Here is a 12,853-nt window from a genome sequence, read left to right as displayed (position 1 = left end):
AACGCCTGGAGGGGCTGCTACCAAAAAATACACCCCTGTATCACTATCAATTTTTGTTTTGGGACTACATATATTTGGGATTTTTTAGGGGTTTTTTAAATAAACAAAACCTCGAATAGATGGTTCGAAAAACATTTCTTAACGTCTAATATCAAACGTACTGAAGGTATATGCATTGATTTCCTTGGAAGGCGTAAACTCGACCTTTGAAATTTTGGAACTGGGGCTTCCCTTCGTTTCGAGCCAATGTTTCCTAAAAAATAGTTAATAGGAAAATTATTAATACCAAACGTGATAGTTCATATTGGCTACAGCGAGCCCGCAAAATTACATTTCATTAAGCTCGGCCAAAGGAGCCTCCAATTGTCCTTTTACGGTTCCATCTCGGGTGTTCATGCACCAACCTTTTACACCCAAATTATTCGCAGTTTGTTCCGTGTACTGAAATGGCTTTCTTGGATCATTTGACTATGAACACCACACAACACTTACCTTGCGAAAAAATACACCTTTCCAAAGTTAAGTAAGATTAGTTAGAAAAATCGTATCGAAATAAGGATTTCAAATAGCGACTAAATACCTTGCACTCGACCAAACACCTCGAAATTGCAAGCGAACAACTGCTTGACAACTCCAGATCCTGCCATTATATCGTGGGGATCGGATTTTCGAAGCCCTTCCGAACAATCAGCACCAGGATATTTAAATAGAGATAGGAAAACCAGAGCTCTGACAACCAAAATAGAATTATTATAAAATAGTGCCATAGTGACGTATCCAGGGCGCCAACACAGACCAGGGCTGTTCAAAAAATGTTTTTATAACTTAATCAAAATAATATTTATCTCTTTTGGCTATACATTATAAAATTTAAAAACAGGCGTTTAAACTAATTTTGAAATATCAGAACAAACTTCAGAAATTCGTTTTACATTATCTAGGTACAGCTTAAATGTACCTGTTAACCTAGGTACATTGTTATAACTACCTTCTGTCAGCTTTGTCACTAACATGGGTTGAAAACTCGGATTGTAGGTGGTAGCCACTAAGTTTTATACGCGACCATAAAGTGAGCTCTAGCCGTATGGCAACCTTAAAACGCGCTTACCAAAACTTTTTAACTGCAACAGACATTTCGCAAAGCTGAATACAAATCTAGTAAGTACATATAGCTCGATTATTGTTTAATGTGTGCTCTAAATATATCGCAATTACCAATTACTAAAGTGCTGGAATAGAAATAGTGCTGGATTAGAAAACTGATGGCGGGGGGAAAAAAAAGAACTGCCGAGCAAATTGCCGATGAGGTTCGCGCAAAAGTGCCTAAAAAGAGTACAGTTGCTGACGATCGGCGAAGTCCTATCCCTACGGCAAAGGCTCCAGAAAATCCAAAGCTTCGAGTTCATGAATCCCCATTCGAATACGTTCGCAAGAAAAAGTCCCACAAAAAAACTCTAGACGGCCAAGCACCAAAAAATGATGATACCAATCCTCCGATTCCGGTAAAGAGTCCTAAAAGAAACACCGAGAAGAGGTCTTCTTCTGTTGATACACCAAAAAAAAAGTTGTTCAAAAGTCCGGAAAATATTTGGGAGGAGATAAAGAAGATATCGCCATGTACAGGGACAATTTTGGATTGCTCTGTTCAAAAACAAAACGACTCGCTTTCAAGTCTTCAACGTAATAATTTAATAGGGGCCAAAAAATTAAGAGCCCTCGTTTTGGATGCTTCAAAAAAACAATCGGAAATTGTTTACCTAAAGGAAAAGTAAGTCTTCAACTTTATAATATGTTCCTTTTTTGCAATAAAAACCATTTTTTAGATTGACTTACATTGATCAGGAGTTATCCAGTGTGAAAAAGGATCTTGTTGAAGAGCAAGGGAAGAATATCGAAAACATCAATAGGTACAAAACAGTAAACCAAAAGTTTATAGAGTGTGAGAAGAACTATGACAATGAGCTGGCGATCATAAAAGCTAGTGTGGAGAAAAAAAGCGAAGAGCTCAAAGCAGCACAGTCTCGAATTGCTGAACAGGATCTTGGGGTAATACATTTCACAAATAAAAGTATGATCAAATCATTCATTACATGTGTAATTTTTATTGCAGCTTATTGATTTGCAACAAACCAATCGTGAACTGGGAAAAGCCCTTAGTAACTTAAGAACTCAATTGGATGAAGTTCAGGTTACTAACTCAGAAATTTTGGAAAAAAATGCGCAAATCACACAGGATTGCCAAGCCATTAGGGTAGAATTTGAAAATATGACTGCCCAAAAAGAAAATTGTGAGGTAATGACGGTTATCATTATAAAATTAAATTGGAAATACTTACTAGATTTACACAAATCATTTTAGTTTTAAAAATATTGAATTTTAAGGATCTTACATATAAATATTGTAATAAATATCTAAAGCTTAGGAACTATTTTTCACAGGCTAACAATTTGCAGCTAATGATCGAGTTAGATAAAAAGATAAATACCTGCGCCGAACTTGAAGAGCGCAATAAACAGCTTACTATAGAATCCCAAAAAGTTTTATCCAAGGTCCAAAGCGAGTTGAAAAGAAGCGATCTGCGCTGCGTGGAACAACAACGGTTGACCGATCAAGCTGCAAAGGATCTCGAACTAGCTCGAAATGAAATCAACACATTTAAAACTCTTATTGAGGAAAAGGACAGAAACTATGCTTCCCTTGAAAACGAACTAAAGGAACTGACATCTAAATTGGGTGAGCTGATTGATATCAACGAAAATTATGATAAAGAATTATCTGAAGCCAAATTAAAGCACTTAAAAGACATGGAAGAGCAGGCTAATGCTCACGAGGTAGGTCAAGATAGGTAAATAACGAATAATTTATGTATTGATTATTTTTATCTTACTGACAGATCGCTATTTTGAAATTAAAAGGCCAGTTAAATGAGGCATCACTTGAATTTAAAAAGGTCAAAGATAGCAGTGGGCAGATAGAAAAGAAAAATCTTCTTCAGGTCTCCGAACTCCAAGACAAGATAAACGAAATGGAATTGGAGCATTACAAGCAGGAGCAGATTAAAAAAAGTATGGCACATGAACTTCAAATAAAAACTCAGAGTTTTGAGGAAGAGCTGAGGGTACAGAAGGACAAGCTATCCAATCAAATTCAAGACATGAAAAACGAAAGTCTGCGTACTGCAGTTGAAATTCAAACAATCAAAGATTCACTAATGCAAAAGGATGTAATGTACGAGAGTCAATTAGAGAAGTTTCAAAGTCTTTCGGCTGATCACGACAAGCTCAAGTCTTCCTTTGCCAATCTTCAGGAAGAAAAGGAGAAACTAGTTTATGAACTTTCCGATGCTAAGTTAAAATTCATCCAAGACCTTAAGGCTCAGGAAGACACACTTAACGTAAGTTTAAAAATGTAAAAGATTTTATTATATATTCTTTATTGAGCATTTTAATCCTTATTAGCAAAAGGTAAAGGAGATGGAGTTGGAAATAAAAAAGAAAGAAAACGAGATAATAGAAATGGAGCGCCAAAAAGATGTAAGTATAAATTATATTGAAACACAAAATCTTTAAAAAAATATATTACGTCCAACAGAATGAAATGGCCGTGCTCCAATTTAAAATGAATCGAATTAACAGTGTAATCGACCAACCAGTCCAAAATGTGCCTACCATTTTATCGGGCTCCAAGCCCCAAGATTCTCAGGGATCAGTCAAAATCAAAGTTTTCCAGAAAAAGCGGCAATTAAGAGTAACTGATGGCTTCATGGGCTCTTCAAATAAATGTAATACCCGACAGCAACGGTTGGCCAGTGCTTATTTATCTGACTTTGAAAGCGACGAGAGCCAACCCGTAAGTACTAATCGAATTACCAGAGGTTTACTAAAATGTTAATTGTATTTTTTCTCCATTGTAATAGCTCGCAAGTGATAATTTGACTGCAAAAAAGGCCAAAATATCTGCTTTCGTTAAGCCACAACAGGATGATTTGTTCGACAGTCTTAAAAAATCTACTTAGACTTTTAAGTTAAAAGTGAATTCCATATATTCGTTATCATTTGAAATCGGAAACAATTTCTTTAAACACTTGTACGGACCTTGCAAGTTTTTTTAAGAACATGTTTTCCTCTTCTTTATTATCTCAGTTAAGTATAAACCTGCTTAACTAGTTATCACTTATCAAATGTTTTCCACTTATCATATCTAAACCATTGGTTGTAAAATAAAAACTAAAAACAACACGTAATTATTAATATTTTTGGAAGTTGGTAAGTAGTTCTCCTATTTAATGGAATTCCGAATGGTTTCGGTTCCCTTAAGGACACGTAATTTTGAAAGCATACCAAAAGTATAAACAGGTAAAAACAACAAGCAAAAAGAATAATTCGCCGTCTGAACTACGTTTTGATGATTCTTATCAGTTGGTCAACGTCGGTGGAATTCACTATGGCATCTGCCTTTATCCCAGCATCCTTCATTGCCTTTTCGGTACCGCTTCCCACGGCTATCAACTTGCGATCCTTGAGCGAAACGTTGTAGTTCTCAAAGAACTCCAGGGCACTACGAACGCTGGAGGGTCCAAAGAAAACGATCGTCTCCATGCGCTTGAACTTCATGGCATGTCGCATCTGATTGACGAACTCTGGATGGGACTTACTCTCGTATACCTCGATGGCGTCCACCCGAAATCCTTGGGCCACCAGGCGGAGTCGCAGCGTCTGACCAACGCCGTTGCCACAGGGCATTAGCAGCGGCAGATCCCTTTTGGGCCCGAAGGTCTCCACGATCAAATCACACAGGTTATTTGCGTTTATTGCATGATCGCCCAGAGTCGGCAGGTTCTGCAAAGTAAACCAAACCGAACTGTGGGTGTTCTTTCCCAGGGAGTAGTTGTGCAACGGACGCCAACAACTTGGTAGTGGTGCCTTATCCAGAGCCTCGTTCACCGCCTGAACACATCGAGGAGCAGCAAAGATTATCCCTGCATACTTGTGGGGCTCCTGGAGCTTGGCCTGCAACTGTTTCAGATTCTTGAAGACAAAGTGGGAGGGGGTAATGAATATAGGATCCAGATTGTGGTTGCGCATTGCCGATCCATAGGAATCATCGGAGGTTGGAACCTTCAGCAAGATAACAGGTCGCTTGTTACGGTCGCCCATGGTGGAAATTAAATTTAATGGTTGGAGAACTAAAAGAAATTTGATTTTTGTGTTCAGCAATCGGGTTTTAGAGCGTTTGAATCGTAACGGAAATAAACAGACAGTGCTTGAAAACTATCGCCGTGCTTATCAGGAAATTTTAAAATAATAATAATAATAATTTTATATTGTCGGAATCTTGAATAAGAATGCAAAATTAAAGGTTAGGAAAGAAGAAAAATAAGTTTGGAGAACATATTTGTTTTAAGTACCTAATCTTCAATCCCGACTGATCCTATGAATAAATTTCTCAATAATATCTGGAATGTTATCACAAGCATTTTCATCGCAATCATTTATACTTTGTATACATATATATGGAAAACAAGAGTGTTGAGGACATAAACCGAGTAATCGTAAAAATAGCAAGTACAACAATTATAATAAAATCATCCGCCTAGACAGCTCCCATTTGCAAAATGGGCGTGAAAAGTTTGTATGCCTTTTCAATAAATTGAACGGCAGAAAGCATTTCGGAGAAGAATGTGCTGACTCTGGCTTTGGCTTCAGCCGGTTCCGGTTTGCCGCTCAGAACGGCGGCAAATCGGTGGCTAAGTCCTTGGAGGTGCCCATTAAATTGCTGGCAGAGATTGACCACGCCATCCACTTCGTTGGCGGTGCTGTGATGTGGTTTTACGAGCAGCAGCTCGGCAATTTTGTGTAGTTTGCACATTTCCAGAGCGCACGCTTCGCTCAAAGCGTGGATGCTCTTGGCATAGGCTTGATCCAGATCGCCGGAGGTGGCCTCCTCGGAGTTCAGCCATTCGAGGGACTGCGTCCAATGCCTGAAAAATTAGATTTTTGGGAGTTATTAAGAAGATAACAATAAGGGGAACGGCCAACCAATTTCGGTTTCAAAAAGGTTAAAAATACGTAGTCCCACAAATTAATAACCATTTTTAACAAGTATGGTTGACCCCTCTTATAAAATGATACCCACTTGGCTATTTCTTCGAATTGAATACCCAGCTCGGCATCTTTAATGGTGTCCGACAGTCGCTCGCTCAGCTCCTGCGGCTCGTAGTCGCCTTCGCTCTCCACATCCAGATCCTCCAAGTCGAGCAGCTCTTTGACTTCGTTGATGGTCTCCTGGAGTTCGGCCAGAGCATTACCACTAACTGCATCCAAAAGGGTATCCAACTTGAGGCGCGATTCCTTGGATAGGATTTCGAGGGCCTCGAAATGCACCAGGCCGCAGTAATGCTCGAAAAGGACATCGAAGCACAACTGGGCCTTCTGTTTCTCCAACTGCAATTGGTGCAGGGATTGCTCCATTTGGTCGGCATCTTTTTTTGCTTCAAGTAGCACGGCACTTAAATTGGGTGAGTTGGTCTCCAGGCCGAGGAGTTTCCTCTTGTTCATCAGCTTGGGATCGTTGTCCTGCAGAATGGTCATGGTCTTCTTGCCAATACCCTCGAGAGTGTCAAGTCCTGTGTTGAGGACCTTGGATCCCAAATTGGAAACGAAACCCAGTCCAAAGGGTTGCGCAGATTTGCTCTCATCTTCCATGGGTTCCTCTGGTTCTTTATCCTTTTTCTCTATTGGCTCCTTGGCAGCTTTTTCTGCCTTTTCAGCTACATTCATGCGAGCCAGCTCCTCGGGATCGGGCACTCCTATGATTTGATTAAGACCCTGATTCACTTGCGTGGTTATGGTGCCCAACCCTTCGGTGGCAGTGCTTAGCACAGAACTAAGTTTTCCGCCCCACAGACCCCACGAAGAAGATGTCGTGGCTGTGGTTGGGGTAACTTCTGGAGTTTCCGGTTTCTCCAGATTTTTCTCTGCCGTTTTTGCGTCGTTTTTGGTTGGGGGTTTCTCATCCTGCTGCTGTTCCTTCTCCACGTGGACGAACTTGTCCTCGTCGTCGCCCCAGTCGTCCCAATTGTCGTCCTCGTCACTTTGATCCCAGTCATTGGCACCATCTTCCTCCTTTTTTGGGTTATTTGCCATTATTTGTCTTGGACTTTCTGATCCACGTAGAAATTTAGAGTTTACTCCAAGCGCCAGCGCTGCCAACTCATTGCGGTAAGACAGCTGTTCAAAATAAAACTGCCACCTTGTTGCTGGAGCGATAAATTTGGCGCGGTTATCGAAATTCGAAAGTCCTCTTGTAGTAAATGAAATAGGTGGATGATACCCATCAAAGCTTTTTTATGAACCATTAAATCGACCTGTGCTAATTGATATTTTAAATTAACAAGTTATTTGTTGCTTCAAATGTTTTCAATAAAATTTTAGTTGGTTTGATTCTAAGTGCATTCCTTAAACAATCACCTATTTTTTATTGTTTCAATGATATTGAAATCTAATAAAACCTTTAACACAACATTCATTCTTTTTGTAAAAAAATGTTATTGCAAAAAATCGTATAGACGCATGTTTCCATGACTCCGTTTGACTTTTGCTCTTATTAGGAAATCATAAATAATTCGTCCTGCCCGAATTCCTTCACCTGGGCTCACGCACACCACCTAACCAAGACACCCACACAGATACACTCTCGCACACACTGTTGTCAATGCATACAAATTGAATTGATATTAGTTTGTGAAATATTTAAGCTGCCAAATGCCACACAAATGTGTCGTGTGTGTGTGCGTGTGCAGAGCATTTTCCGTACTTGGGCACCTGTTTTTCCCTGTAAATCCCACTTTTCATGGGCCCTCGTTTGTTTCTTATTGCGATGAGATGGGGAATTCGTATTCTAATTTGAAATAAAACACAAACATTATTGTTTCGTTCGGGTTTCTGTTGTGCTCTTTTGTGGATAATTCCAACTTTGGCATTGGTTGCGATGAAGAATATTGGAAATTACAGTGACCACTGGACTTTTGCTTACGTCAGGTGGTTATAGAAACTCTTTTTGTAGATGTAAAGTTTTATAAAAGAAAGTTTTTTCCATTCTCATTTATAAAACCATGTTATTTACAAATTTAAAGAAAATATTTTATTTAAATCATATTTAATATGAGATTTCTTCCAAAAAAAATTATTCTTGTGTTTGTTTTTGAGAAATCGTATATTTCTCTGAACTGTTTAAATCCAATTCAAGTTATCGTTTAAGTAGCAAAGGAGGTTTTCGCTTAACTTTTTGGTTTTGCCGTCATTGTCCCACATCTAACTGGGCTCATAAATTAGAAAATCACACAAGCACGTATACAACTGTAGGTTCATCAGGCCAAAAACCAAAAAGTTTTGCTAGCTGAGCTAACCGGCATATAAATTTGACAGCAACGTTGAAGCAGCGCAAAATTAACAAACCAACACAATTTGCGCACGCACACACCTTTCGCATAAGCAAGGAATTTTCATAAACTTGCTGCACACTTTTAGGCAGCCGCTGCCACACACTTCTCCAGCAAGGAACCACACGAATATTTCGTCAAGCCGGAAAATTTATCTTCTGCAGTGGCGGCAAAGAAAGCGGAAGATAGCGCAGCTTCCCCAGTGATATGAGTAATTTTTTAATTAAAATTCTGGAAAAAACACTAGTTCCGCACATCCCAAAAACCGCTGAAATGTCAGTTAAGAAATGAAATACCTTTACCTTATTTCGCAGCCAAAATTGCCCTAAAGTGGGGCACTCAAACCATCTTACTTGAGGTCTACTAATTGCATGTTTAGTGCTTGTTCTGAGCCTGGAATTAAATGTAAATTTGCTAGCAGATGGCTTACATGTGCTTGAGATTAAATAAATAGTTATTTGGAGAAGGTCAAAAGGGAAACAGGACACCTTTATAATTGTGGGTTTAATTTTAATCAAGAGTTTGCATAATAAGTGATTACAATTAAACTAAAACTATTTATTAGCCTTGATTTACAAATCAAACTTACAGTTTCAAAAGAATAGATATTTTCTAAGCACCCACACTGAGTTTATTGATTCCTTACACCCATTTCTTGCCCTTTGATCTTGCCTTTGGCAATCTACATTTTATTAAAACATTTCCTCAAACTCGTGTTCTACAAAATGTAGCAGAGTGTTTGGAGAGCCCTGCCGCAACACAAAATGCCAATACAATGTATTGGCAACACGAAATTAAACTTGAAAATTTGTTTTAACTATGGGCAAACATGAGATGTGTGGGCCAGAACCCCGAGGAGTTGACAACAAAGATGAAGCTCCGTCGCAAAAACGCACACTCATCCTTCTTGGCTGCCAACTGACATCTTTGTCGGGCAACTAATATCTGGAGTGGCACCCACTTCCCCAAACCCAGCATTTCCCCAGGACAACAATGTTATTGATACCTCCGCAAAACCCCGGACAAACAAGAGAACCCTTTCGGCAAGTTCCCCCGAGCATATTGTCTCAGTGTCTTCGTGTGTCTGCTCAAATTTTATTCCCATCGACTTGATGTTTCTTTGTGAAGAGTTTTGCCGATGACAATAAACCAAACTTCCAGCTGTTTATTAACATGTTTCTCTGTCAATATATATGTATTTTAGCATCTATAAATACACGCACGCAGTATATGTACATCGAATGCCAAATTGACGATGCTGATGAGGTGGTTCAAGAGGGGGAGGTGATGGAATCCGGACCCGGAACACATATCTCCTGCAAGTATCGCTTTACAAGTGGAAAAATTCCTTTAGGCCAAAGTGTGCATTAAGAAGATTGTTTTACTATTGTTGTAAGACACCCAAAACGTACACATTTATCTATACTTATAAATACCAACACACTCAAGCAGATACTTTAACTACATGAATATTGAGGGCACTGTAAGAAAATATTGCAAAGGGAAATTTAACAAAATTACGATATCATTTTTGAGTTGAGAATGTGGTCACAAAATTTTAAAAAAATTCAACAGAACATTGATGTTATGTCAATGGGTATTGTAAACCTAAATTACGTTCTAAAATATCTGCAGAGATTTAAAACCAGTTGAAAAGGTTCCCAAAGGTATGTATGATTTATAAAAATATATCTTTCCACTCAAAGCAAAAAACTGTTTTGCTTTTCCAAAATTCATAAAACACACTAATTTCTTGCAGTGTAGCATCACGAAACTTGCCCACAGGCGAATACTTCTTGTTCTTCTCGTCCTTCGTCTTGCTTCCTGGCACTTGTCCCATTTTCTCCTTCGGCATCTACAACAGCTTCCTTGCTGTTGTCATTCCACTCAACAAAAGGATTCAAATTTCATTAAATCTCATACAAAAGTATCAAAATGCCATTGTTGTCATGGCTCTACCCACTTACAGACACCCACACGCACACACACACTCACACACTTTCTGACTGCACTTGCCAGGACCTTCGCACACATACACACACATTCGAGGAACTGGGACTCGAAGGCTTGACGTCTTTAGCTATTGGTAACTGCTTTTACTTTGGGCCTTTCATTCGATTTACGTTTGAAGTTACCCCATATGTGCCCATGTGTTTGTGGACGGGGTGGGCGGGAAATGTTTGCCGAGGGGGCGTGTCCCGATCGCTATCTGCTGTAATGGAAAACTTAATAGACAACCGGCTCAAATAAATTGGCAGAGAGGTATTCAGACCAGCTACTTCGCACCAAAACGTTAATCGCAGCAATTGCACTCGTTTGATTGCCGCCCTTCTACAAATAATCCCCACAAAATCAGATATTATTGCCAATACTGCGATATACATATGATCTGATTAAATTGTGTTGTGGGAACTCACACCTGAGGCTGGCATTTCCACTTATTGGAGGGTTTTAAGCTTATTACATTCAGTCGACTCGGTTCCAGTTTTGGTTACAGTTGAAAGGTGCGTTCACAAAGCCCTTCAAAAATAGTTGAACATGTTGAAAGTCGAGGAAATTACTAGACCGAAGTTTTAAGCAGCTTAATATTAAGCTCAAGGAAAACTATGGTTTAAAATGATTACGTTATTGAATTATAAACTTGACAATCCGTAATTAAATACAATTTAAGTTATTTAATAATATAAATAATCAGGGCCGGATAAACAGTTTTGAGTGGGGTAATCCCCTCACAAATTTTCAATATCAATTTCAAAATCATTCCAAATCATGATGAGGGAAACACTGTTGACATAAACATTGGCGCCTCCTTGTTCGTTTTTCTGAGGCGCAGCATTCCGCTCTCGCTGTTTTCGAAAACTATTATCGCTTTTCAGGCAAAGCCACATTTGATGCAATCGAGAAACGGCAGGAGGTTCCGTTTGAGTTGTGCTTTCCACGGTGGTCGCAAATGAAGTTGTTTGTGGCACGATATATGATGGATCCTGAATTGAACAGAATATATTTTTTAAAAGCGATTTTAATAAAACAACAACACCAATCAATCAAAATGCAACAGGTAAAAAAAACTATTTTAAATGTAAAATGTTAATTAAAATCCATTTAATATTAATATAATGTTAATTTAATGTTAAAATAATGTTAATTTAATATAATGTAAATGTAATGTTAACTAAATGTTAATTAAATTAATATGGCCACGTCAGCGACAATGATAATTAATTATTTTTTTCGTTTTCTTGCACCTATAATTCCCAAGTGGTTCTGGCTGATTCGTAGTGGGATACCCCTTGATTTTGGCCAATTTCTCAGTTCTCCGGGATGACCGGCAGTTTCTCTAAGAAACTTTTTCCGGTCTCTGGAAGTGTGTGTGTGTGCGTGTGTGTTAGTGACGTGGTTCCAGAGTGGGAGAGAGTATCTGGCCAACTCCTCCTACTGGAGTCCACTCCCGAATGCAGTGCATCATGGGTCGACTCCTCCTACTGGAGTCCACTCCCGGATGCAGTGCACCATGGGTCGACTCCTCCTACTGGAGTCCACTCCCGGATGCAGTGCATCTTGGGTCGACTCCACCTACTGGAGTCCACTCCCGGATGCAGTGCACCATGGGTCGACTCCTCCTAGGATGCACTGCATCATGACCTGATTTGGCATGAACTTAAAGGTGCCCGATCCCTTCCTGCATGTAGTGGACTCCAGGATGCAGGGCATCCAAACCTGAAAAGGTGAGTTGCAGTTTTTTTTAATTATGTGATGACGTGGCTTTTGTAAAAAAAATGAAGTTAATTAATTCAATTTTTTTAATATTTTTTTTCAGGTTTTTGGTTGTGTATTTGGCTGATTGCAGAAAATAATTGGTGACACCATCCAACTTGTAACTTGAAGTTCGACATCAGGATGCACTGCACCAAGGTTATTACGCAGTGAGTACATCCTTTAGACAATAAATAATTAAATAATTAATTAATTAATAAATATATTTTAAAAAATCATAAATATTTTTACAAAGAAACTAAAAGAAACAGATAAAGATCTGAAAGTTTTCAAGAACATGAAAGAAATTTGAAAGGTAAATTTTATCAAATGTTGAACTTGAAGTACATGAAAATCAAACACAATTAATAATTGTAAACAAGTAGGGACATATAATATAAATATAAATATATATATATATAGTAATAGTTGTAAGAATGCGGTTACCGGAAATATATAGTATGCTGACACCACATAAATGAACTGGACAACAGGCTGCAGGATCAATTATGAATGGCGTGATCTTCTATTGAACTCCACTCCAGGATGCAGTGCATCACCTCATTGGGGTATGTATTTTTTAAACAATCGATTTGTATAAAATAATTTAACTAATATTTTGGAATGCTTCTTTTCATTACAGGTGATGACTATACCTT

General features: G+C 38.7%; 4 protein-coding genes across 4 annotated transcripts; 1 reads left to right on the top strand and 3 right to left on the bottom strand.

Moving 5' to 3' along the window:
• Positions 1-40: 40 nt before the first annotated feature.
• Positions 41-791, bottom strand: LOC108097205 (acylphosphatase-2). The gene is made up of 4 exons (XM_017199354.1): positions 581-791; positions 493-509; positions 332-441; positions 41-253 (listed from the first exon to the last, which is right to left on the bottom strand). The coding sequence occupies exons 1-4, from the start codon at positions 765-767 to the stop codon at positions 139-141; spliced, it is 429 nt and encodes a 142-aa protein (XP_017054843.1). The 5' UTR covers positions 768-791; the 3' UTR covers positions 41-138.
• Positions 792-1,686: 895 nt separating this feature from the next.
• On the top strand, positions 1,687-4,181 carry LOC108096197 (putative leucine-rich repeat-containing protein DDB_G0290503). Its single transcript, XM_017197585.2, has 8 exons — positions 1,687-1,768; positions 1,824-2,046; positions 2,111-2,293; positions 2,440-2,832; positions 2,895-3,395; positions 3,460-3,534; positions 3,593-3,850; positions 3,918-4,181. The coding sequence occupies exons 3-8, from the start codon at positions 2,267-2,269 to the stop codon at positions 4,014-4,016; spliced, it is 1,353 nt and encodes a 450-aa protein (XP_017053074.2). The 5' UTR covers positions 1,687-1,768; positions 1,824-2,046; positions 2,111-2,266; the 3' UTR covers positions 4,017-4,181.
• Positions 4,182-4,244: 63 nt separating this feature from the next.
• Positions 4,245-5,354, bottom strand: LOC108097838 (uroporphyrinogen-III synthase). The gene has a single exon (XM_017200369.2). It carries the CDS (start codon positions 5,155-5,157, stop codon positions 4,396-4,398), a length of 762 nt encoding a protein of 253 aa, XP_017055858.1. The 5' UTR covers positions 5,158-5,354; the 3' UTR covers positions 4,245-4,395.
• Positions 5,355-5,455: 101 nt separating this feature from the next.
• Positions 5,456-7,203, bottom strand: LOC108097829 (protein FAM114A2). Its single transcript, XM_017200356.2, has 2 exons — positions 6,137-7,203; positions 5,456-5,981 (listed from the first exon to the last, which is right to left on the bottom strand). The coding sequence occupies exons 1-2, from the start codon at positions 7,144-7,146 to the stop codon at positions 5,594-5,596; spliced, it is 1,398 nt and encodes a 465-aa protein (XP_017055845.1). The 5' UTR covers positions 7,147-7,203; the 3' UTR covers positions 5,456-5,593.
• Positions 7,204-12,853: the final 5,650 nt, after the last annotated feature.

Source organism: Drosophila ficusphila, unplaced genomic scaffold, assembly GCF_018152265.1.
Source record: "Drosophila ficusphila isolate 14025-0441.05 unplaced genomic scaffold, ASM1815226v1 contig_791, whole genome shotgun sequence".
Taxonomy (NCBI): domain Eukaryota; kingdom Metazoa; phylum Arthropoda; class Insecta; order Diptera; family Drosophilidae; genus Drosophila; species Drosophila ficusphila.
This window is presented reverse-complemented; position numbering and strand designations above follow the sequence as displayed.